The sequence below is a fragment of the Choristoneura fumiferana genome, chromosome 18, assembly GCF_025370935.1.
Source record: "Choristoneura fumiferana chromosome 18, NRCan_CFum_1, whole genome shotgun sequence".
NCBI lineage: Eukaryota > Metazoa > Arthropoda > Insecta > Lepidoptera > Tortricidae > Choristoneura > Choristoneura fumiferana.
In genome coordinates this window covers 18,878,017-18,904,342 of record NC_133489.1, presented here as the reverse complement: position 1 = coordinate 18,904,342, position 26,326 = coordinate 18,878,017, and the positions used below count along the sequence as shown (strand labels likewise).

General features: G+C 37.5%; 3 protein-coding genes across 7 annotated transcripts in view; 2 read left to right on the top strand and 1 right to left on the bottom strand.

Annotated features, from left to right (window-relative positions):
* The window catches only part of LOC141438059 (uncharacterized), a 44,555-nt gene extending 21,839 nt beyond the window's left edge, over positions 1-22,716 (bottom strand). The window contains exons 1-8 of one of the 5 annotated variants that reach the window (XM_074101713.1): positions 18,463-20,474; positions 18,188-18,262; positions 16,060-17,420; positions 15,853-15,927; positions 13,847-15,335; positions 13,517-13,552; positions 10,269-13,001; positions 6,832-6,900 (exon numbers count right to left, since the gene is read on the bottom strand). In XM_074101713.1, coding sequence (XP_073957814.1) covers positions 14,559-15,335; positions 15,853-15,927; positions 16,060-16,245 — 1,038 coding nt within the window. In that variant the 5' untranslated portion in view covers positions 16,246-17,420; positions 18,188-18,262; positions 18,463-20,474 and the 3' untranslated portion in view covers positions 6,832-6,900; positions 10,269-13,001; positions 13,517-13,552; positions 13,847-14,558. Of the gene's footprint in view, positions 1-6,831; positions 6,901-10,268; positions 13,002-13,516; positions 13,553-13,846; positions 15,336-15,852; positions 15,928-16,059; positions 17,421-18,187; positions 18,263-18,462; positions 20,475-20,942; positions 21,023-21,309 lie in introns of those variants that run through there. The other 4 variants (XM_074101714.1, XM_074101715.1, XM_074101716.1 and 1 more) reach the window with 4 other exon arrangements.
* On the top strand, positions 28-10,260 carry LOC141438058 (deoxyribodipyrimidine photo-lyase-like). The gene is made up of 7 exons (XM_074101712.1): positions 28-2,316; positions 3,760-3,962; positions 4,606-4,764; positions 5,804-6,002; positions 6,259-6,451; positions 6,813-7,054; positions 7,516-10,260. The coding sequence occupies exons 1-7, from the start codon at positions 1,863-1,865 to the stop codon at positions 7,680-7,682; spliced, it is 1,617 nt and encodes a 538-aa protein (XP_073957813.1). The 5' UTR covers positions 28-1,862; the 3' UTR covers positions 7,683-10,260.
* Positions 480-1,025, top strand: LOC141437584 (uncharacterized). The gene has a single exon (XM_074101020.1). It carries the CDS (start codon positions 480-482, stop codon positions 1,023-1,025), a length of 546 nt encoding a protein of 181 aa, XP_073957121.1.
* Positions 22,717-26,326: the final 3,610 nt, after the last annotated feature.

Below are 26,326 nucleotides of genomic sequence, written 5' to 3'. Positions count from 1 at the left end.
TAACTAGATGACAATACAGAAACTTACGTCTTTTCGAAGATTACGTTGTTATTTCCTTAGAAATCCCGTCAAAATATTTACTTTTTCACGCACGAAACGGTCGACGGCATGTGACACTGACAACTAATCAAAATGGCAGATGACATTAGCCTGAGCGGTGTTGCCAGTTACTAAGCTAGCCTACCACAGTATACAAAATTAAGTAGCTTCCATACGCCACGATTTACAAGGTGGTGCCCGAACCTCCCGACTGCCCAATGCTCCCCTACCTCCCCTACCCCTGTCTATTTGATTTGTTATTATCATTGTTGATTGTCAATATAAAATTTTACCTCAACATGGTAGCAGATGCGTATCGAAAAGTATTTTATAATAAAATATTTGTGATGTTATATTTCTAATGTGCGAAACATAATTATTTATCCAAGAATAATTAATAACAATTTTCACAAGTTTTTTTTCTAACAAGGCCTGTCAAAATGTCAACTTCATCAACGAGCTGCAAAATTGATATCGGTCGTTTAGAAGGAAAAGAAAATTGGTCTACATGGCGCTGCAAGGTACTGTTATTGCTAAGAGGAACGCCTGGCGGATTAGACGCTATCAACGGCAACCTAAAGCCACCTACGCACCCAGATGCAGCAGCGAACCCGGCAGCCATGGCTTCTTATCAACAAGCTCTACAAGACTATAACGAAAAAGATAGCGCCGCAATGCTTATTTTAATGGCTAATATGTCAGATGTTACTCTACAAAAAGTAATGAGGCTAACAAGCGCGAAACAGATTTGGGATGAATTACACACTCTGTTCGACGGCACATCTGAGGATAAAAGCTATAACCTTTGCTACAGCTTCTTCAGTTATCGCAAAGATCCCCTACATGACATGTCCATGCACATATCCAAATTGAAAAATATATGGCATGAATTAAAGGTTGAGCTACAAAAGGATGAAGCTAAGTATGATCTTCCAGATATTTTAATCATATGCAAGATTTTAGAAACGCTACCCGATGATAGTTAGGTACTTCCCGTTCAAATCAAGTTGGATGCTCATGTCTAAAAAGGATCGCAACATTGAGAATTTGACTGCTCAAATTTGTAGTTACGAAAGATCATTGGCGAATAAAGAAGAGGAACCTGACGCTCAAGCGCTAGTAGTACAGAACTTGAATCATAAAACAACAGAAGAACGAAGCATATTGCGACAGGGCTTGTTAACGTTACCAAATTCACACTGTAAGTAACGTTAAATAACGGTAAAAATCATAAAAATACCTAGTACCGGTATTAAAATTTAACGTTAATTGATAACTTAACATTATTTAACGTTACCTAATTACCGTTATTTTTACCGGTAAATTTACTTTACATTGTAGGGCTTGATAACGTTACCCAATTCACATTATTATAACGATACCGAAGTAACACTATCGGTAATTTTTGCTATGCTACCGAGTGTTGCCAATTTAGCGCGTGCATACTCGCTCGATAAATGAGGATAATCTAAAATTTAACGTTACCCAAGCTTACCGGTAAATAGTAATATAAATACCGTTAAAATGATTTAACGATACTTTTGAATTAACGTTAATTTAATGAATAGCTGATAACGTTACCATTTTTTTACCGGTAAAAAGTTGTATAAGTAACGGTAAGTCGTTTAACGTTAATTATCATTTAACGTTAAATCGGTTTGACAGTTGGTAACGTTACCACTTTTTAACGGTATTTAAAGCCCTGAGGTAACAAAATGTATTTGCACGCATTTGTGTTTAAAAGCAAATAAAATATTTGAATTTGAATTTGAATTTGACATCTGTCTTGTCTGTCTCTTGTCTCTGTCATCGAGAATTTTATAATGCTAGAAATATGGCGCGGATGCGGATTACGGTTCGTAAACAAATACAATAAAAGCGTGCAATTATTAGTGAATAAAAATAATCACTTCGAAATGGCGTCAGCAGCAAAAAAAACAAAACTCGCTTTACCTTCCACCAGCTCTGATAATAAGAGTACGCTTGATGAATTTAAGAAAAGTCTGCAAATAAAAAGAGACGAGACCGCGAACTCAATTTTGGAGTACAAATTTAATAAGAAACGTCTTAGAATAATATCTGAGGAGCAGCTGGTGGCTGATAAATGCGAGGGTATCGTGTACTGGATGTCCCGGGACAGTAGGGTGCAGGATAACTGGGCATTCCTGTTCGCCCAGAAACTGGCCTTGAAGAATGAGGTGCCGCTCCACGTGTGTTTCTGTTTAATAGCGAAGTACCTGGATGCTTCTGTGAGACAGTTCGATTTCTTGATAAAAGGTGTGTTAACAATTTTATAATTATAATTTTTAAAACTAATGGTTGACTGACTGTTAGCCAACCCAACTTATTTTTGAAACAAAGTTTGTATGCTTAGTACCTACATATAGAAGCTAATTCTTTCTTAACTTATAAGTTTACTTTTTAGATGTGTGGCATCATACCCCACTTCAGATTATTTGTACACTTTTTTTTCACATGATACCCAACACATTAACAGTACAAAGAATATTTGAACAAGGAACAGCTAGATACAGGGACCTGTCAGTTGCTTCCATCTGCCTGCCTGATAATTTAAATAACATTAATAATACTTTCCTCACACATACTAAGTTTTTAAAAATTTGAATTTGTACCTGTTTAACAACATTTACACAACATATTTGTTGTTTGTTGCGGTAATATGTCTATTTGGTACTAGTAGACTATCATCATGTTCATGATGAATGAAACTGATTAAAAAATCAGGAGCTCATCAAAGGTTCTATTATCACAGTCTTCATCCTGCAAAAATTATATCTAGGAACAAAAAATCAGTGAAATTAGTTTTTGCTGGAAAGTTCTTAGGCGGAAAGGTTCTCGAGTTGAGACCGTGGATTGGCAAGCGCAGCACAGGACGTCCACCAACGAGATGGACAGATGACTTGTTGAAAGTTGTGGGTTCACGATGGATGCAAGCTGCTTCCAACCAAGGCAACTGAAGGTCTATGTGGGAGGCCTATGTCCAAAAGCGATACGGCTGATGATGATGATGATCAGTGATCGGATAATTGGATGCATATTTACCTAAAGTTTTGGTGTTGGTTAATATGGAATGCACTTTGCTATCGAAAAATCTTGCGATTCTGGGATTTCAAAATTAAATGTTTCCACTAAAGGAACTTATGCATATTTGAGATTTACCTATCTAATGTTAAAAGTACAATACGAAATATAGTTTCTGAAAAAATAAATTATTTTATATTAATATTTGATTGGTGGCAAAAATATGATTATGTTAGGAACGTTAACCGCGACACAACAGTATATGCATCTTATTAGTTACCTACACAATATCAGGACCCTGGAATTTTTTCTTCAAATAAATTATATTAAGAAGCCACTTCCATACTTTTATAGCTAAAAACAAACTTTAGGTAAATATGCATTTGATTATCTGATCACTGATGATGATCATTAGCTTCAATCACCTTTTAAAATAAGCTACTTAATCAAAAAACTTGTTAATCTGATTGCGCAAGGGGCTAATGTATAAATAGACTTAGGGGCTGTTTCACCATCCATTGATTAGTGTTAACTGACGGTTAAATGTGATGCCGTCTCCGTCTATGCGAACAAAACAAATAGAGACGGCATCACATTTAACCATGAGTTAACATAATCAATGGATGGTGAAACAGCCACTAAATAAGCAAATAATAATTAACATCTTTATAATTCCAGGCCTAAAAACAGTAGCAGCTCAATGTAAAGAGCTGGACATATCCTTCCACCTGCTAGAAGGCAATGGCGGGGATGTGCTCCCACAGTGGGTCATTGATCACAAGATCGGAGCTGTGGTGTGCGATTTCAACCCTCTGAGAATTCCCATGGGGTGGCTGGAAGGTGCAAGGAAGGGACTGAAAAAAGATGTTCCTCTAATACAGGTGACAAAATTATGGAATTAGTTCTAACTAGGTATTGCCCGCGGCTTCGCCCGCGTGGAATTCGGTTATCGCGCGCTAATCCCTGGGGAATTGTGCATTTTTCCGGGGTAAAAAGTAGCATATTTCACTTTCTCTATGCCTAAAATCACGTCGATCCGTCACTCCGTTTCGACGTGAAAGACAGTGAAACATACAAACACACACATGCATTTATAATAATAGTATGGATTTTTAAAAACTATAGGGTTTCCTAGTTAACTATGGAAACCCTAACAACTGTCCTAAATTTCATGACTAAACACAGGTAGCAGTTATGATTTCAACGTTATATCCTCAACTTGTGGGAATATCAAGTTAAAAGTGTCCTATGTGTCAAGCTCCCACCCAACTATCAACATATAAAATTTCATCCAAATCTGTCCAAATTTTTTTGCATGAAGGAGTAACAAATATAAACTTATAATATTAATAGGATGGTGGTATGATTAACTTTTTCTCACAATAAAATAGTTAATTAATTTTAGAATAAGAAAAGATATGTTTTAAAACAATCATTTTTCTTTTCAATTTGCCCTAAAATTTAGGGCAAATTGCAAGAGCATTTATTTAGGGCCTAAATAAATGCTCTTGCTTACATTTTCAGGTAGACGCTCACAACGTTGTTCCATGCTGGGTGGCTTCAGACAAACAAGAATACTCTGCTAGGACCATCAGGAACAAAATCAACTCTAAACTGGGAGAGTTCTTGACAGAGTTCCCGCCAGTCATCAAGCACCCCTACAAGAGTCAATTTAAGCCAGAGGTAATACTGGCTAATGATTAACTGAAACAATATTTTTTTCTTTGTCTTCTTTAAAGTTCAAACAAAAATATACCTAAGATTGGTTTTTTGGAATCTTTTTGTATTTTTTATTTCAATTCCAAATTTTTACTTTTACGGTCATCCCGTAAAACCTAAATTGAAAATACAAACTGAAATATAGATGCCAATTTATTTTTCCGGTTTTTCTGTGCATCTATATTTCAGTTTGTATTTTCAAAAATATACCTGTTCATGAATTAGTAAGTAGCTTTCTTATTTTTTAACCGACTTCAAAAAAGGAGGAGGTTCTCAATTCGAGTGTATGTTTTTTTTGTATGTTTGTTACGCGATAACACCGCCAATTGTGGGCCGAATTTTGTTAAACTATGTACAAAAATATGTGATATTACTAATAATAATAATAAATATCATGAGACAATTCTCACCAATTAACCTAGTCCCAAAGCAAGCTTAGCAGCAAAGCTTGTGTTGTGTTATATGGGTACTAAGCAACGGATAAATATAATTATATAGATTACTGATAACGAAGTTAAAAAATATCAAATTAGTGTGAGTAAGTGAAGGATATTTTTTTAAGTTTTGTTTCCATTCCATAAATTTATAGAGAACAGCAGTGAATTAACACTATTAAAATAATTTTTGTCTTGTCTTTGTGATATGATCTAACTATAGATTTCTTTTCTGGGTTCAATCAATAATTTTGTGTTATATTTTTGTTTCCCTGTCATTCATCAGATAAAGTTTTTAACACTGATACTTATTTCGATACTAAAAAGTTTAAGACACGCTTTAGCTTTTAGACACTACCAAATACTAGGTCACCAACAAATACTAGGTTACCAAAAATAGTAGGTAACTAGTGGCTCACCTCACCACTCGGACTGTCTACTTCACCACTCCTCTGGCTCGTGAGAGATTTTCTAACCTTTCTGGCGTCAATACCGTCTATAATGCAGAAATAACTGCTTTCGCAGCTTATGGCTTTTAGTCTGCAGCACTTAAAAAACTCTATCTTTAGCCCATAGATTGGGACGAGGCCATAGAATCGCGCGAAGCAGACAAATCAGTGGGTCCGGTGGAATGGGCTAAGCCAGGCTATGACGCAGCCGTTGCGATGCTGAAGAGTTTCCTTGACAAACGACTCAAGCTGTTTGCTGCTAAGAGAAACGATCCTACACAGGATGCGCTCAGCAATCTCTCGCCTTGGTTCCACTTTGGTAAATATTTTTATTTATAAACTTGCCAGTTTTTTAAACCCTGTGTTGGTGGGCATAATGTTAAAGTTAAATACTCTGCGGCACAAAATTTGGCCCACCCTATATATAAAATTACCTATTACTGCATACTTTGCTGGCCAGATTTGTTTCCGCTCAGTACAAAGTTACCAGTAATTGCTGAGTGATGGTGATTAAGATTGCATATGTCAGAAGTACATTTTTTTTTTCATTCATATTTAAAATTTACCATTTACAGGTCAGATATCGGTCCAAAGAGTAGCGCTTTGTGTTCAAGAATACAAGTCCAAACATACGGAGAGTGTGAATGCATTCCTTGAAGAGGCAATAGTCCGCAGCGAGCTATCAGACAACTTCTGTTTCTACAACCCGCTTTATGACAGCGTAAAGGGAACCAGCAATTGGGCGCAAAAGACTTTGGATGACCATAGGTAAATCCAGAAATTTATGTGTATTTATATTTTTATAAAATAATACCAGGGGATTTTCGGGCTGGAGTATTGAAATAATATACTTGTATTTAGATGTAATGTAAGCAACGTTGTAAAAATGCGTGCCGAACGGCGTAAACCAGCCGCGAGATGTCGCAGCAGCAGCTCTCGCGCTGGTGGGTTCGCTTGCTCTGATAGAATGATTTGTAACTCCGCTTAGTGTTGCTCGTCTACCTGGCAACATGAAGACCCTCCACAGATAATATTATTATGTTCATTAATAGGCATTAAAATCGTTAAAAAAATAAAAGATATGTACATTAAAATATCCCAAACTAAATAAATCACAACCTGGTTTCAGAAAAGACAAAAGAACTCACATTTACACCCAAGACGAGCTAGCTCAAGCCAAGACGCACGATGACCTGTGGAACTCAGCACAACTCCAACTGGTAAAGGAAGGCAAGATGCATGGGTTCCTGAGAATGTACTGGTGCAAGAAAATACTTGAATGGACCCCGTCTCCGGAGGATGCGCTCAAATATGCCATCTACTTGAATGACCATTATAGCATTGACGGGCGGGACTCCAATGGCTATGTTGGTAAGTTGAACTATCTATACTCTTGTTTTCAGTCGCTTCACTCTTGTTAAAAGTTGTAGTTGTCATTTAAGGATTAGAAGTGAATTTTCACGACAACTGTCTTGGGAAAGTAAAGCGCACATTTTGGGAAAGCGAGTTTTACAAATCTGACCCCCACAGGGGCATTAGAATTCTTCTAGGGGAATTAAGTATAACATTTTCTGCGACCCGAGTTTGAACCAGCGTTTCCACCAATAATGTACAAGGAATGTGTTTTTCATTAAACAAAAGAAACACTTCATTTACCTCGCGTCGCTCCGCTCAGCTGTTTCCATCAGAGAAGTGCTGTGCGAGGCGAGGTAAATGAAGCGTTTCTATTGGTTAGTGAAAAACACATTTCTCGCACATTATTGGTGAAAACGCTGCTTTACTTTCTCCCAACGGTCAGATTAACTTGTATTACAAACGTGTTAACTTTTTAGGCTGCATGTGGTCCATCTGCGGTATCCATGACCAAGGCTGGGCCGAGCGTTCCGTGTTCGGTAAAGTCCGCTTCATGAACTACGAGGGTTGCAAGAGAAAGTTCAACGTAAGCGCTTTTGTGGCCCGATACGGCGGAAAAGTGCATAAATACGTACCTAAGAAATAAGTACAAGTTAGTAGCAACTAAGGTAAGAGTGGATCATTTTAAACAGAGATGATATTTTCATACAATTTTTGCAGAAGTAGGGATCTGTTTTTGAAATCGCAAACAATCGGGAATGGATGTTAATTTTAGAAACGCTTGAAACTTTTTTTATCGATAGGAATAACCTTCCTAATTAACGGAAATAAATATTAGATTTTTAAGTTGCATCAATTAATTAAAAAAAAATGAAAGTTTTCTTACGATAGTCCGGTCGATTACGGGTTGTTCCATAGCCCAGAACAAAACCTGTCGAAAAAAAAGGTTCAAGCGTTTCTAAAATTTTCATCCATTCCCCATTTGAAGTGGTGAAAAATATTTACTTTCGTTCAGTACTAATGGAAATTCTGCCGTGTAAAAGGCTGCGTCTCCACCAGAGATGTGCGAGAAATGGGTTTGTCACGAAACGTTTAATTTACTTATCCTCGCTCCACTGAGCTGCTTCCACTAGAGCTGGGCTGAGTGAGGATAGGTAAATGAAGCGTTTCTATTGATTCATGTCATGACAAACATTATTCGCAATGCATCCTCGCACGTCTCTGGTGGAAACGCAGCCTTAAGTACAAAAGCGGTATCTCAAAAAAACCTTAAAGTTGTTTTTATGGCATCGGAAAAATCTTAATTAAAACATATGCAAACACCCTTGTCTTTCAAATTACCGTTTTTCTACGTTGACGTTTAATTTCGAATTATCGATTTTCCATTTGTACTCAATTAAAGTATATCGAGAAAAATTGTGCTAAAAAAATAAAAGTACCTAAAAGTAGTACAAAATTACAGTTCTGATAAAACCTGGCAACTAGTTGAAAATTTACTTTGAGCTGTGTAGCAGTCAGGAGCAGAAGTAGATGAGCGATTGTGATGCTCAAAATGATCTACACTCTTATTACCGTGGCAGTAGAGTCGTATTTAGATCATTTTGAGCACCGTAACCGCTCATCCATTTCTGCTTCTGACTGGTAAAAATTTTACCACTTTCTAAATTGTATTTTCAAGTGTTGTGATGTAAACAAATTGGCCCCTGATTGTTTTACTGAAAGTTATAATAGATAAGGATTAAAATTTCATCTCGAATTTTCATAGTTTTTTTTTTAAATTTAAAAACTGATTTGAAATATTACTGTACTTATAAAGCTGTATACGCATCGAGGCAGCCTCGGGTCGAGGTAGGTACGCACCGCCCACCAATGAGGGCTATCGTTTTTTGTCTCACTAGATGGCGCTCTGTTGCGTGAGGTTTTTAAGTATGGCTTTCAAAGTCAGTTATTACGGGCGTGAAAATAAAGTTTAGATTAAAATCATATTTAATACACCTTAAAACCGTAGCATAAAAATATCGAGCATACCACAGTGTTGCAAAGTCCCCGTTTTGTTCGGAAAAAAGGGAGGATAAAGGTTTCCGAAAGACAAAACTGTCTCAAAACACAGACATTCATTGCCCCGGAACGCATATTTGCCATAATTAATTTCAGATATTGCAAAATATTCACAAAATTATTCTAATTATAAATAAACCCGCGTAGCTCACCCAAAAACTATGAGATTTGTCATTTCGGAGACCTCACGCTACACTAGCGCCTCTAGCGGCGAATTCATTCGCGATAGCCCTCATTTGCTCAACGGACTGTGCGGCTGCGCGGACGTGACTGTGTGCATTAGTACAGTCGAACAAAACGAATCGTGATGAACCAGGGTGGAACCTTTGCTCTACTTATGTCATGTTGACATCTCATACTTTTTCAAGGAAATCCTAGTGAAATTGATTATTAAAAGGTTCCACCCTGGGCCATAATTCAATTTGTTCGACTGTACATCGCGGCGAGCCACAGCTTCGGTTTTTTTACCGTGCTCAAAGGTGCCTCTCGGCGTGCGTGCCCCGTGTAGAACTTGGTTGAGCGCGAGGCACGTCGTTTAGATCCCACTAATATTTTAAATGTGGAAGCTTGTAAGTCTGTTTGTTACTTATTCACGTCTAAGCGGCTGTACCGATCTAGATGAAATACGATATACAGATATTTTGAGTCCCGGGGAAGGACATAGGATACTTTTTATCCCGTTTTATCGCGAGCAACAGCTAGTTGACTATAAATCAGTATATTTTCTCTTATTTTTGTCTATTATACGGTGCATTACAACAAAAACATGATATCAATCAAAGTAAGCTGTTATCGCATTCGACGCCATTTGTTTCGACGCACAATACGGTATTTGACAACTCCTGATTTTGCCATATCTTAATATTACTATGAAAATATAGACACAGATAGTGTTTAGCGAAGAGAAAAATTAAATCGGTTGAAAATTGGATTTATAGTGATTTTTTGAAAAATCTATATACCTGTCTCTTTCTCAAACGCTCTTCTCTATGCAGCAAGTATGGCGGTACTGGCGTGTGACGTCACATGCCAGTATGTCTTTCTCTGTCTAATCTTGTATTTCAAACCTTTATAACTTTGTTATTTGTAAAGGTAGCTTAAAAATTGTTTTTCTATTCGATAACAGGCATTGTGTCGTTTTAATTTATAAAACATATACAAAATAGTCAAATACCGTATTTGCCGCGAGCACGTTACTTCGGCGCACAATACATGCGCGAATACTGTAGTCTTTGATGCGCGACTGCATGCTCGCAAGCGCAAGCAGCCCAGCCTCATCGTGCGTGGCGAGGCTGTGCGGCTCAAATGCGTTCACAGGTTTAATATATATAAAGAAACTAGCTTATGCCCGCGGCTTCGTCCGCGTGGGCCTCGGTTATCGCGCGGTGTTCTCTCGGGAACTGTTCATTTTTTCGAGATAAAAAGTAGCCTATGTTACTCTCTGGCCCATAAACGATCTCTATGCCAAAAATAACGTCGATCCGTTGCTCCGTTTCGACGTGAAAGATGGACAAATATACAAACACACACACTTTCGCATTAATATTAGTATGCATTATCCTATTATAAGATGATAAGAAAACCATGGGATTGATGTAATACAATAGATCGGATTACTAACGTATTACTTAATGTATTGTTGTAGTGGTGTAGGTGTCAAAAGTTTCAGTTGTTTTATAGATAATGTGATTTACAATTATGTGAGTTTTTTTATAGGATTTGTTGTGTGGATCTTTTAACTGTTCTTTCTTATTATAATCCGTGCGTATCGTATCCGGAATGCTTGAAATCATAAAGACGAGTTTCGTACTGGAATCAATAATTATGTTGTAAATGTGGTTAGCATGTAAAGATGTGAATAACAAAGACCATTCTATGATTCTTTGCTGTTTCAAATTATTCACAAATTGAAGTTGTTGTTGTCGCTTGTTTTTCTTTTTAATTATTTTTACTTCTATTGAAATCGTTTAAGATCTGACTATTTTAAGCCTTAATTTTTAATACTTTGCGAGCCAAAATAATTCCATGTAAAAGTCATTAAAAACCATATTGTATTCAATACAGTCGCCATCAGATATTTCGGAGCGGCCAAGGTGGTCAAAATATCGGAACATGCACTCTATTCTCAAGGTATTAGAGTTCATGTTTCGATATTTTTGATCACTTTGGCCGACTGGCGACTGTACGTGTATTTTTTATACTACCTCAAACTGTAACCAGACGAAGATTTAAGTGCTGTGAACCGATATCAAAACAAATTTAATTGTTAATTTAAAATTAACTACCAGAGCGTAATTAATTTTTGAAATATTTACGAGCAGCAATGTAATGCGTACAATAATTTGATAAGACAGAGAAGCCTCGGAACAATAACTAGCATGGAAGCCAGCCTAAAATATGAAATTAAATGCATATATTTGTTTTCTTTTTACTTACGATGTTAATAGTGCGTAGGAAAGAGATACATAATACAGTTCCGTTTCGTTATCGTGCAGGTTGTCACAAGCTTATTTTTAGCTAGCGGTGGGCTTATTATCGACATTGTCATGTCGATATCAGTCATCAAAGCAAATTAGTATAAATTATGGTTACTAATAAATGAAATAAGAGCTGATATATTAAGAAAAACTTCGAATTACTACAAGATAATAGGCGATCTAAAGACGAAAACTTTAGTATCTTTTTCAAGACTTTAATTATCTATTTCTTGAATTCATCAGTCATTTCGCGAAAATAATAAATAAATAAATAAATAAATATCATGGGACACTTGACACCAATTGACCTAGTCCCAAACTAAGCAAAGCTTGTACTATGGATACTAGGCAACGGATAAACATACTTATATAGATAAATACATACTTAAATACATATTAAACATCCAAGACCCGAGAACAAACATTCGTGTTATTCACACAAATATCTGCCCCGGCCGGGATTCGAACCCAGGACCAGGAATATAACATTCTTGTGACTATTCTTGCAAATGATATTTAAAAAATCTGTTTGTATCATTATCTAGTTAGTTATTATCATTATCATTAGCATTAGGTACCTATCTAGTGTGTAAAGCCTCAGTTTGCAAGCGAATGGCGTCAGTTAGCGGCGCAAATTTTCTGACGCCGCTAATTTTCTGTTTCAGCTTTTGGCTATACATTAGAGAGAGAAAGAGCACATCTGACGCCGTTCACTGATTGACGCCGTTCGCTTGGAAACTGCTACTTTAAGCATTATACGTATGACGTAACACACAAAAAATAAATCAGCAGAAGTCAAAATGAAATTACTATCATTCAATAAAAAGATATATATTAATACAAATCATAAAAGTAACAATAAAACAATACACAATCATTGTCCTTTAAAAATTATTGTTTTTGTTAAATGTGAGCGATTTTTTTCTTTTGGTACACTCAATTGTTTAGTGACATAATAAATCCGTATTTTAAAATATTGTTGCGCAACAGACTTAATGAGGAGATTCCTATGATCATCGTACAAGGACTGCTCTAAGGCATGATCTTTTAATTCCCGAAAAATCGTTGTTGGCAATATGTTCGACGATACTTTATTAATAATTTCTAAGAAATTTCTATGTTGGCCAAGACACTTATCACCAATACGCAGTTGATACTCCCTTAGAATTTTTTCTGCGACTTGACATATTTTGGTTAAGTCTGAGGTAGGCTTGAACAGGCCTCCCCTATTTTTTATATTTATCAAAGATTTTCTAAAAACATTGTCTTTGTTTTGAAGCCCCTCAATGTATGTCTAACATTTTCATTTTTTTTGCACTTGCAATATCCATTTCAGCTTCCTCTGTGGATGTGCCAAGTTCAGTACTTGAAAATTTTCTTTTTAAATTAATTTGTATCTTATTCCCCGTGTTGATTTCTGTGAACGGTTCCTGAAACAAGTATAAAAAAGGATATCAAATCTCTGTGTTAGATTTTTAATCTACCTATTTTATTTTTAGTCCTATCGTTTCGAATACTTTCAACATTCATTTTGCAGATAGACTGTTGACATTAATATAGAAAATGTTAACTTACATAGTCAATACCTCTGAACAGTATTTAGATAAATAATAAATAAATATCCGGAACAATCCACACACGGTCGTCTAATCCCAAACTAAGTAGCGAAAGCACTTGTTCTATGGGTATTAGACAGCTGTACAATTTTTATGATAAACATACTTAGATAAATGTTTTTTTATTATAAACATACATATAGGTACTAAATACCCAGACTCGGAAAATGCATTTTTGACAATACATCACCCGGCGGGAATCTAAATCATGACCCATGGAGCTCAAGAGGCAGGGTCACTACCAACTGAGCCAACGGGCCAGTCAACTTTATATTAAAGTGGTACAAAAGTAACCAGGCATCTAGTTCAAAATAAAATAATGAGCTTACCATTTGATCCCGAACCCGATGCTGGCGACTTGTTCCCTGAAAACATTTCAGTGCATTGAATAAGTATAACCAAGCTTTAATTTATAATCATTTTTTTATAGTTCGTAAAACAGCCTACAAATAAAATTAGAAAACACTATAATGAAAGCAAGTTAGATATGTATATTGTATAACAGGTAGGTACGTAATATTTATTTACTTGGACTTATCTTTGCATTATTACATTGATAAACACTATAATAATATTTCTTTATTTAAGTATTTTTTTATAAAAGCAGGCTGCACTATGCCAAAAAACATAGTAAATACATGAAATAAAATACTACATACCACGACAAAGCTAGATGTTTCACTTGGTATATTTAAGGTAGGAACAGCGTCGGATTTCAAAAGTCTCCATTTTTTATTGTCATTTGGCACAAATGAGACTTCCGTAAAATGGCGAGAACAAATTCTGCTGTGCTTTTTTGGAGTCCAATTGGACCTATTAATGCAACGGCTCCATTTTATTTTCATTTCATCATAGTTAGGAAACCTGCAACAGGATTAAAATAATTATCGACAACCATTTTTACATCACTAGTAACCTGTCGTCGACAGACAGCTCGGGTTCACAGCGCGGTGCATCGCAGTCCTCTGCGGTCGTTATACACCTTCGATAGTGGACTGTATTTTTTATTGCACTGGTTCGCTGGTCAATTCGCGGTGGTAAATCGGAGTCCGGTTCAATATCGCGGTGGTCGGTAGGTAAGGCAGCAATCGGAGGTCCGTTGGAACAGCAGGGGTCGGTTCGCTTCGCTGGTCGCTGGTCGCTTGTTCGCTGGAGGCTTCGGAGAGAGGAGCGCTTCGGGTCGCTGTCCGCGTCGAACTGCCTTATCGATCAATCAATCGGGTTTTCATCTCGACCCCTGCGAAGCAGGGGGCGGGGATGCCGCTCGGGGTTTTGACCCCTCTCGGCGGAGTCAGGCGCCGGCGACAAATATGGCCGGGTCACTGGGGTTGGGGCCGGTTGGCCCCAGTGGTGTCGAGTCCGGTGTCATCTTCAGCCGCTAGCGAGATCGAGCCCGCCGGATGGGACTCCGTTCGGGGAGGTCCAGCGAGCGATCTTCAGCCAGCGGCAAGGCAGGTCAAATCCAGGGTCGTCAATCCGTGGGTGGCGGGGTGGTTGCACGCGCGAGGTCGCGCGGCATCCCTTCTTGTCCGGTGGCCGGCGGTGATAGGGCGCTAACTCGCTCAAGTGGCGAAAGCGCGACCTATCCGCACGGCCGAACATCCGAGTAGCCAGGTCTTCTATGAACCGGCCCAGGGGTTCTACGCCTAGGTCCCGAGCTATCACTTCGTTCCGCACGTAGCGGGGAGCGTCAACGGTGGCGCGCAAGGATAGCGACTGCTGAGCATCGAGTCGCTTCCTGTTGCAGTCTCCCACTAGCGCATACCACGCTGGGGCTGCATATGTTAGGCGTGACCGGACATATGTCTTGTACACGCCCAACTTGGCACGCGTGGGTAGTCGGGACCTGAGGTTGACCCTTTTCAAATTTTCAACTTTTTTCTCTAACATTTTCATTTTTTTTGCACTTGCAATATCCATTTCAGCTTCCTCTGTGGATGTGCCAAGTTCAGTACTTGAAAATTTTCTTTTTAAATTAATTTGTATCTTATTCCCCGTGTTGATTTCTGTGAACGGTTCCTGAAACAAGTATAAAAAAGGAATATCCATTTCAGCTTCCTCTGTGGATGTGCCAAGTTCAGTACTTGAAAATTTTCTTTTTAAATTAATTTGTATCTTATTCCCCGTGTTGATTTCTGTGAACGGTTCCTGAAACAAGTATAAAAAAGGATATCAAATCTCTATGTGTTAGATTTTTAATCTACCTATTTTATTTTTAGTCCTATCGTTTCGAATACTTTCAACATTCATTTTGCAGATAGACTGTTGACATTAATATAGAAAATGTTAACTTACATAGTCAATACCTCTGAACAGTATTTAGATAAATAATAAATAAATATCCGGGACAATCCACACACGGTCGTCTAATCCCAAACTAAGTAGCGAAAGCACTTGTTCTATGGGTATTAGACAGCTGTACAATTTTTATGATAAACATACTTAGATAAATGTTTTTTTATTATAAACATACATATAGGTACTAAATACCCAGACTCGGAAAATGCATTTTTGACAATACATCACCCGGCGGGAATCTAAATCATGACCCATGGAGCTCAAGAGGCAGGGTCACTACCAACTGAGCCAACGGGCCAGTCAACTTTATATTAAAGTGGTACAAAAGTAACCAGGCATCTAGTTCAAAATAAAATAATGAGCTTACCATTCTATCCTGATACTGGCGACTTGTGGTTGGTTCTGCTAGACTTTCATTTGTTTCAGTTAATGACAAGGTTCCCTGAAAACATTTCAGTGCATTGAATAAGTATAAACACTATAATAATATTTCTTTATTTAAGTATTTTTTTATAAAAGCAGGCTGCACTATGCCAAAAAACATAGTAAATACATGAAATAAAATACTACATACCACGACAAAGCTAGATGTTTCACTTGGTATATTTAAGGTAGGAACAGCGTCGGATTTCAAAAGTCTCCATTTTTTATTGTCATTTGGCACAAATGAGACTTCCGTAAAATGGCGAGAACAAATTCTGCTGTGCTTTTTTGGAGTCCAATTGGACCTATTAATGCAACGGCTCCATTTTATTTTCATTTCATCATAGTTAGGAAACCTGCAACAGGATTAAAATAATTATCGACAACCATTTTTACATCACTAGTAACCTGTCGTCGACAGACAGCTCGGGTTCACAGCGCGGTGCATCGCAGTCCTCTGCGGTCGTTATACACCTTCGATAGTGGACTGTATTTTTTATTGCACTGGTTCGCTGGTCAATTCGCGGTGGTAAATCGGAGTCCGGTTCAATATCGCGGTGGTCGGTAGGTAAGGCAGCAATCGGAGGTCCGTTGGAACAGCAGGGGTCGGTTCGCTTCGCTGGTCGCTGGTCGCTTGTTCGCTGGAGGCTTCGGAGAGAGGAGCGCTTCGGGTCGCTGTCCGCGTCGAACTGCCTTATCGATCAATCAATCGGGTTTTCATCTCGACCCCTGCGAAGCAGGGGGCGGGGATGCCGCTCGGGGTTTTGACCCCTCTCGGCGGAGTCAGGCGCCGGCCACAAATATGGCCGGGTCACTGGGGTTGGGGCCGGTTGGCCCCAGTGGTGTCGAGTCCGGTGTCATCTTCAGCCGCTAGCGAGATCGAGCCCGCCGGATGGGACCCCGTTCGGGGAGGTCCAGCGAGCGATCTTCAGCCAGCGGCAAGGCAGGTCAAATCCAGGGTCGTCAATCCGTGGGTGGCGGGGTGGTTGCACGCGCGAGGTCGCGCGGCAATCCCTTCTTGTCCGGTGGCCGGCGGTGATAGGGCGCTAACTCGCTCAAGTGGCGAAAGCGCGACCTATCCGCACGGCCGAACATCCGAGTAGCCAGGTCTTCTATGAACCGGCCCAGGGGTTCTACGCCTAGGTCCCGAGCTATCACTTCGTTCCGCACGTAGCGGGGAGCGTCAACGGTGGCACGCAAGGATAGCGACTGCTGAGCATCGAGTCGCTTCCTGTTGCAGTCTCCCACTAGCGCATACCACGCTGGGGCTGCATATGTTAGGCGTGACCGGACATATGTCTTGTACACGCCCAACTTGGCACGCGTCGGTAGTCGGGACCTGAGGTTGACCCTTTTCAAATTTTCAACTTTTTTCTCTAACATTTTCATTTTTTTTGCACTTGCAATATCCATTTCAGCTTCCTCTGTGGATGTGCCAAGTTCAGTACTTGAAAATTTTCTTTTTAAATTAATTTGTATCTTATTCCCCGTGTTGATTTCTGTGAACGGTTCCTGAAACAAGTATAAAAAAAGGATATCAAATCTCTATGTGTTAGATTTTTAATCTACCTATTTTATTTTTAGTCCTATCGTTTCGAATACTTTCAACATTCATTTTGCAGATAGACTGTTGACATTAATATAGAAAATGTTAACTTACATAAATTGAAAATACAAACTGAAATACAGATGCACAGAAAAAACAGAAAAATAAGACCATCACTGGGAATCGAACCCAGGTCCTCGGTAATCCGTACCGCGTGCTATACCGCTACACCACTGATGGTCAACAATTCAATTCAATTTGGTTTTCAATTTCGGTTTTACGGGATGACCGTAAAAGTAAAAATTTGGAATTGAAATAAAAAATACAAAAAGATTCCAAAAAACCAATCATAATTAACTTACATAGTCAATACCTCTGAACAGTATTTAGATAAATAATAAATAAATATCCGGGACAATCCACACACGGTCGTCTAATCCCAAACTAAGTAGCGAAAGCACTTGTTCTATGGGTATTAGACAGCTGTACAATTTTTATGATAAACATACTTAGATAAATGTTTTTTTTATTATAAACATACATATAGGTACTAAATACCCAGACTCGGAAAATGCATTTTTGACAATACATCACCCGGCGGGAATCTAAATCATGACCCATGGAGCTCAAGAGGCAGGGTCACTACCAACTGAGCCAACGGGCCAGTCAACTTTATATTAAAGTGGTACAAAAGTAACCAGGCATCTAGTTCAAAATAAAATAATGAGCTTACCATTCTATCCTGATACTGGCGACTTGTGGTTGGTTCTGGTAGACTTTCATTTGTTTCAGTTAATGACAAGGTTCCCTGAAAACATTTCAGTGCATTGAATAAAAGTATAAACACTATAATAATATTTCTTTATTTAAGTATTTTTTTATAAAAGCAGTTTGCACTATGCCAAAAAAATAAATAAATAAATAAATATCATGGGACACTTGACACCAATTGACCTAGTCCCAAACTAAGCAAAACATAGTAAATACATGAAATAAAATACTACATACCACGACAAAGCTAGATGTTTCACTTGGTATATTTAAGGTAGGAACAGCGTCGGATTTCAAAAGTCTCCATTTTTTATTGTCATTTGGCACAAATGAGACTTCCGTGAAATGGCGCGAACAAATTCTGCTGTGCTTTTTTGGAGTCCAATTGGACCTATTAATGCAACGGCTCCATGTTATTTTCATAATCATAATCATAATATATCATCGTCGTTTCATTTCATCATCGTTAGGAAACCTGCAACAGGATTAAAATAATTATCGACAACCATTTTTACATCACTAGTATTCTGTCGTCGACAGACAGCTCGGGTTCACAGCGCGGTGCTTCGCAGTCCTCTGCGGTCGTTATAACGGGAGTAGGGCAACGAAAACACCTTCGATAGTGGACTGTATTTTTATTGCGCTGGTTCGCTGGTCAATTCGCGGTGGTAAATCGGAGTCCGGTTCGATATCGCGGTGGTCGGTCGGTAAGGCAGCAATCGGAGGTCCGTTGGAATAGCAGGGGTCGGTTCGCTTCGCTGGTCGCTGGAGGCTTCGGAGAGAGGAGCGCTTCGGGTCGCTGTCCGCGTCGAACTGCCTTATCGATCAATCAATCGGGTTTTCATCTCGACCCCTGCGAAGCGACGCGGCGGATGCAGCGGAGATGGTCCGAGCGGGGCGTGGGTAGGCGGGAATCTCGCGATTACGCACTACCCACGTAAGCCACGATGAACTGTCCACTGCCTTATCGCTGCGGGCGGACCTGTATTTATACCCCCGCGGCCGGGGTACAGCCCGCCCGTGATTGGCTATAATTCCCCGATAATCCAGGCGCTGTGATTGGTGGACCCAAATCACAAACGCACTGAATTACCGGGGAATTTTCACTATCGCTACGGGGGTTTTTTGCCTTTATTAAACTACTAGCTTTTACCCGCGGCTTCGCTCGCGTTAACGATTAACATTTCAAAGAAGCAAGCAATCAAGCAAGCAAGCCAGCAAGCATGCAAGTGAGCATGTAAGCAAGCATGCAAGCAAGCATGCAAGTGAGCATGTAATTATGCAAGGAATAGTGCAAGCAAGCATGCATTCGAGCATGCAAGCAAGCATGCATTCAAAGCTGCATTCTAGCATGCAAGCAAGCATGTAAGTATGTAAGGAATAGTGCAAGCAAGCATGCATTCGAGCATGCAAGCAAACATGCATTCAAGCATGCAATCAAGCATGCAAGCAAGCGTGCAAGTAAGCATGCAAGTCAGCATGCAAGCAAGCATGCAAGTGAGCATGTAAGGAAGCATGTAATTATGCAAGGAATAGTGCAAGCAATCATGCATTCGAGCTTGCAAGCAAACATGCATTAAAGCATGCAGCAAGCATGCAAGCAAGCGTGCAAGTAAGCATGCAAGTCAGCATGCAAGCAAGCATGTAAGGAAGCATGTAATTATGCAAGGAATAGTGCAAGCAAGCATGAATTCGAGCATGCAAGCAAGCATGCATTCAAAGCTGCATTCAAGCATGCAAGCAAGCATGCAAGCAAGCATTCAAGCAAGCATGCAAGCAAGCATGCAAGCAAGCATGCAAGCAAGCATGCAAGCAAGCATGCAAGCAAGCACGCAAGCAAGCATGCATTCAATCATGCAAGCAAGCGTGGAAGCAATCGTGTAAGCAAGCATGTGATTATGCAAGAAATGGTGCAGCAAGAAAGCAAGCGAGTATGCTTTTTAACACATTATTAAAAAAACGTTTGTGTAATGTGCATTCATAGTCTATGTAGAGAGTCAGCTCAGCGGTTAGAATACAAAAACAAACTTTTGGTCATCCCTTGGGAATGGCATTTTTTTTCGGGATAAAAAATATCCTATTATTTATTCTGGACCTCTAATATGACGTATGCAAAATTTCATAGGAATCGGTGCAGTAGTTACGGCGTGAAAGCGTAACAAACAAACAAACTCACTTTCCCCTTTATAATAGTAAGGATTATTACATTGATAAACACTAATATTATTTCTTTATTTAAGTTTTTTTTATTAAAGCTGGCTGCACTATGCCAAAAAACATAGTAAATACATGAAAAAAAAAATACTACATACCGCAACATGGCTACTTGTTATATTATTTAAATATAACGTGGGTATTGCGTCGGGCTTTAACCGACGCCACCTTATATTTGAATTCGGCACGAAGCAGTCCTCGGGGAAATGCTTTGAACATATTCTAGAATATTTTGTCGGTTTCCAATTAGGTCGGTCTACTTTACTGGTCCATATTTTTCTGACGTTTTCGTCATTAGGAAATCTGCAACAGGATTAAAAAAAATATCGACAACCATTTTTACATCACTAGTAACCTACAAGTCATACAATTTTATTTTTCAGAAAAGACTTAAAATAAAGCTAATGCGTGTATTATTTTAGTAGACAGACATACGGCACTATTTTTTCTGACTATCCATCACTTTTTTATTTCCAGTATTGAAAAATAAATCTCATACTTACCGATGAAATGTTAACAATTCGTTTACATTTTCTTTTCTCGAACTGTGGGCTTTACAACCTTCCACAACACAAGACATCGTATCCAGGTCACTGTACACCTTACTTCTGGCCGATTTCTTGGACACAAGTTAATAAAATTTCGCTATTTTAACTCCAAACCACACCAAACTCTCGACCGGTAACAATGAAACATTATGCTACAAAATTAAGATGACATGACGACTTAAGTATTTTGACGTAAAGTTGTAACTTTTTGTTTGTCAGTATTATAAGATGACCAAAGGAGACCATTTGACATTTGTCTGTTTTTTATTAGTGACACGTCCAAAAATAATACAAACAAACAGCGGTGTTTTGTTTCACTCACACTTATGTTATGATAATTGACAATAATGAATAAACTATATGTTACTCGGTTATTATTTTAGCCCGGCTTCCATGCTAGTTATTGTTCCGAGAGAGAAGCGTTCTGTGACAGCTGTCACATCAACAAGTGCGACGTTTTGAATAAAAACAAAGTAGTATCATGTAGTGATACATTGCGTGCTAGTTAATTTTATAAGGAAACTAATAAGTCGAAAATGTTTACTAAAACATAATAAAAACGCTTCGCTTTGCTCGCTCGGCTTGCGCGTCGTGTTGTGGTCGCAATTGTACCTCACGCTCCTTATAGGCGTATATAGAGCAAAGAGTAAAGTAATGTATATGAATATATAGAAGGGCGGCCGGGTGGGCTGTGGAGTCAGTATTTTTGCTGTGCAGTCAGTATTTTTGATGTGATTGTAGTATTTTTGTATAGTTTGTGTTGATATAATATTTTCGAATTATCTGCAGTACCTACTAGTTTTGCTAAACATTTAGTTTATTTGTATTGAAATAATTTAATTGATGTACATACAAAGGTATATAAATGATGATAATAAATTGATAGGCAATTATTTATTTGATATGCAATTAATAATATTCCTTTTTCAAATTCGCCTAAAGGCGTTAGGTATAAACTACACATACTTCAGTATTTTCACGAGACTGACTATTAGTAGGTAAGTACCTACAATTGTTAATAGAGATATGGTTGGTTATTGTTAAGAGCGTTTATACTTGCTGAGCTGGCAACGTTGCATTTTTGTTAGTTTTTTTCTATTATTCTGTAAAAATTTAATTAAAATTAAAAATGTATTCTGATAAAACTGTTGTTAATATATAATGTGTCTGCTGCAATAATCATTCGTGATAGACTTTTATTTTCTTTGGGAACCGTTAATAAACATTTTTTCGTTTATTAAGAATACAAAAGTCTATCACGAATAATTATTGTAGTAGACACATTAACTTATATATTAAGAACAGTTCTAACAGACCACATTTTTAATTTTCATTAATTTTTTATGGAATAATCGAGAAAAACTAACAAAAATGCTACGTTGCCAGCTCAGCAGGTATAAACGCTCTTAAAATATATCAGAAAAAGTTTAAGATTTTTTTTTATTTCATCTTGGCCATAAACTTCTTAAATATTTTTATAAATAAAACAATTTAAACTGAATATCTTGAGTCTATTATTTTAATTTTGCATCCCGACGTTACGAGTTCTTTACAGCACTCGTTGTCACAGGGTACGGACGTACCTATCTATACTAAGTATACGGAGTGGTTATGATTGAAACATTGTTATAATTGAAACAAGCACTTTTGTATGAAAAATGAATATGCTTTTTCCACTTTAATTCTGTATTGTTTTGTTTACTATTGAATCATAACTACTTCAATTAAGTTAAATGTATAAGGTAGCAGCAACAAAGACAGCTAAAAGTCCTATACTTTTTTTATGCACGTTTTTTTAATCGAGATGTTCAGAAGGTCATAAATTGTGAAATATTTATTTTACGCATGTGGAATTTTGATGAGCTCATTGTATACTATGGTAGCGATGAAAAAGATTGTAACAGATAAAATTACTTTTTCACCTCAGCAGCTCAAACAAGCAGGTTTTGCTATGAAAAATCAGTGAGCAAAATCGCATTTTGCTCACTCCGTGAGACAAAGTAGCTTTTTAATTATTTTTTTTAAATGCTGAGGATAGTGCTGGGTCCACTCACTGAATGCCAAATATTTGAACTTGACTTTGATCTGTCACTTTCACTTCAATAGGAAAAAAGCGAGAGTTAGGATCAAATCGATAATAAGTTCGATTTTCAAATTCTGTAGCCCTAAGAAGAAACAAATAAACGTTCGGATACACATATTTCAACCGCAAAATTACAAAACGTCTGTTATATTAAGTAGGTATATAGAGCATTATTAGAGGGATTTATTATAGCACTTATTGCTCGAAGCTTGTACGGTGCTCTTCTCAAATATAAACTAAAAACTACAAAGTTAAATTAGAAAACAAAACGAGCATAAATGAACGAATATCCCGCTCAATTTTACTTTTTTCTTAGTTTTTTTTTTACTTTTTAATTAAGCAAGAAGCATTATACCAACCTAATAAAAAAATACTGTGTTGACCTTTAGCATTAAAAATATGTCAATAATTAATTAATTATAATAAGGACAAATTAAAGAACAAAAACACGAGGTGAAATTAAAAAAACATAGTGAATTATTTGACAGCGAAATATTTCCGAAATGTTACAAATTTCCCACTCTTTTAATAAAGTATGCAACCTCGTTGTACGAAAGCCGCTGCTCTTGTTTTTTTTTTAATAAATTCGTTCCGTCTACTGCCTATCTCTTAAAGTTGGATCAAATATTTGTCAAATTGAATGAATTTGAAAGTAATCTATATATATATTCATGTTTCAAACAATAAAAATCCTAATAAAATCATATTTAAAGGTTTATTTTTATACTGGATACTTTTTCGTTCCATGTTTAAAACCTGTCTACTTACCGGTGACTTTTGATCGTTGTCTGACATTATTAAGTGACTTTTAAAGATATAATGGCGACTGTATGAATCATTTTCGACAAAAAGTTTTAAATATGATTATGTAAGTAGGTACTATATTTATTTCTTAACAATCGAATTATATTTTAAAGTTTTTGATATTTTTTGTCTTCTGAATATATGTGCTTTTGTTTTAACCTTTAATTTAAATGATAAATGTTCTCGCTGCTCAGGTGAAAAGTTGTATGTGTCACACGAGACCAAAGTTTTTTTGCATCTCGTGTGTTTGAAATCCCTCGCTGATCTCATGATTCTAACCTAGAATCACTCGCTATCGCTCGTGATTCAATTGTAGAATCCTTCGCTTACTCGGGATTCAAAATCAACACTCGCACCAAAAAACGACTTTGCTCTCTTGTTGCACAAATAACTATAATTGTGCCGAAGATATTAGGGTGTTTCAATTGACCCCCCATAGTGTTTCAATTGTCAGTCATGTGTGGTCAATTGAACCACTCTGCCCCAATATCTTTATTACGTTATGGTCAAATAACTATGGGTGATAGACCTTTCAAGTTCATCTTATTTAGGAACCAGATAACTAAGCTTAAAATAATTTAGGTCTACATCTTTCTAACCATAAAAATAAAAAAGTTACAGGCGATTAAAGCCAAATCGTTTCAGTTGTCCCCGGTCTAGCCTAGTATCAAAAAACACGCTGTATACTACACTACCTCACTTGATTGACATGATTAAAATAGTTATTTATGATACAAGTGCGGAAAGTAGGCAATTCCCAACGAGTGGCGGAGAACTTGAAACACGAGCGAAGCGAGTGTTTTGAGCCGGCACGAGTTGGGAATTTCCTACTTTCGACACGTATATCATACAACGTTTTACAATGCATTAAGCGAGGAAAAAAATCGAGGCAGTAACTACATCATTTATTTGCCATACTCCTTTTACTACAGTAGCAGGCAGTAGATATACATACCGACATGCACGCCGAACCAAAAACGTATACACTTTATTAAACCAACTTTCATAACAATCATTGACTCAGAAGATTAGAACAGCTACAGCTACTAATGATAAGTAAAGGAGACTTTGTTTTAGTATCGTGATTTTTTATGATTAATTATTAGCCCTTTTTGCTTGACATTTTCCACACTTATATTGGCTAGTCCTTATCTCCTGCACGCTCCTATAATGCTAAATATCAGTGCAACCCGTGAATAAATCCGTGTAATAGTTAATTATCATCAAGTATATGTATTATGTATCTAATCTACCAGCTGTTAAAAAAAGTTACCGTAAATCTGAGATTTTTTAGCTTTGGAACTGTAAATTAATCAAAATTGGTTCACTAATTCTAATAGATAAAAGCAAATAAATAAGAATAAGACATACCTGTAGATGTTATAATATCCATGTGTGTAGAAGTAGATTATTCTATCAATTTAAGATGTTTATTAACTTAGTTATGTATATTATAGTTCACGTATTTTGTTCAGCATTGAGTTTGTCACTGACAATATGTGCTTCGTGAAGGACGTAAGGCGGCGTAAAGTCAGATATAAATTCATCATTTAAACTCTTCATTTTAATTTACTCATCAAAAATTAATTCACCGGACTGAACTTATGGACATTACTTTGGCGGGGTTTCATGACAGGCGCGAACGGGTAACCATGATTGGTTCGTGCTACGTCGTGCGCGCGCACTGGAAACTCATTGGTTAACTTTCGAGTGCGCGCGCTTGACGTCGCACGGTCCGAATTGGACTCAAGAATTTATTTCCTTTTTTTTTCATAACTTTAGACGGAATTAAAATACGAGTTTACATGAAATAAAAAAATTAACGTTCTCTTTTCTGTCGCGATTAATCTGTATTATCTTATCAGTAAATATTCAGTTGGTTGCATCAAACGTTTTCTTATTTGTTCAAAGCCTAACTATAACGAACGACTCTTTAGACTTATTTTTTAACAATAGTTTGGACATGATTTGGCAATTTAAAAAGTTACTTTACTGCACAAGTGCGGTAAGTAAAATCCATACAACTTTACTGCACACTTGTGGATGCGTGCAGGAATCACTTATTTTCTATGGATATGTTGACCCACGTCAAGAGGCACTTTCCGAGCACGTGCTTTGTAAAAAAAATTAAGTATATCTTTCTTTTAACATCTTATCACCCCTATACTTCGTTTTTTTATCATTAGAAAGAAGGTAAGCGATCTTGACGTGTCTTTTTATTGAAAAACACTTTTGAAAAATAAGTCTCAGCAAATATGTAACAATTAAGAACATATGATCATTTTCATCACACTAGCTCGGAAACAGTGTCATAACATGCAGGCTACCTTGGTTGCAACCCCCCAAATAAATCCCTCGACCTTAATGTGCTTGTCATGAAACACATGGTCGGTAAACGAGTCATTTTGCCCGTACAAATTTTCTAGTCATGAAGCCTAAGGTCGGTAAATGA

Excerpts from the sequence above, each read along its gene's own strand:
- LOC141438058 (XM_074101712.1), top strand. The coding sequence starts at position 1,863 with ATGCTAGAAATATGGCGCGGATGCGGATTACGGTTCGTAAACAAATAC. Across the intron at positions 3,963-4,605 it reads AAGATGTTCCTCTAATACAG|GTAGACGCTCACAACGTTGT; the intron begins GTGACAAAATTA and ends TTACATTTTCAG. Across the intron at positions 4,765-5,803 it reads AGAGTCAATTTAAGCCAGAG|CCCATAGATTGGGACGAGGC; the intron begins GTAATACTGGCT and ends CTCTATCTTTAG.
- LOC141437584 (XM_074101020.1), top strand. The coding sequence starts at position 480 with ATGTCAACTTCATCAACGAGCTGCAAAATTGATATCGGTCGTTTAGAA.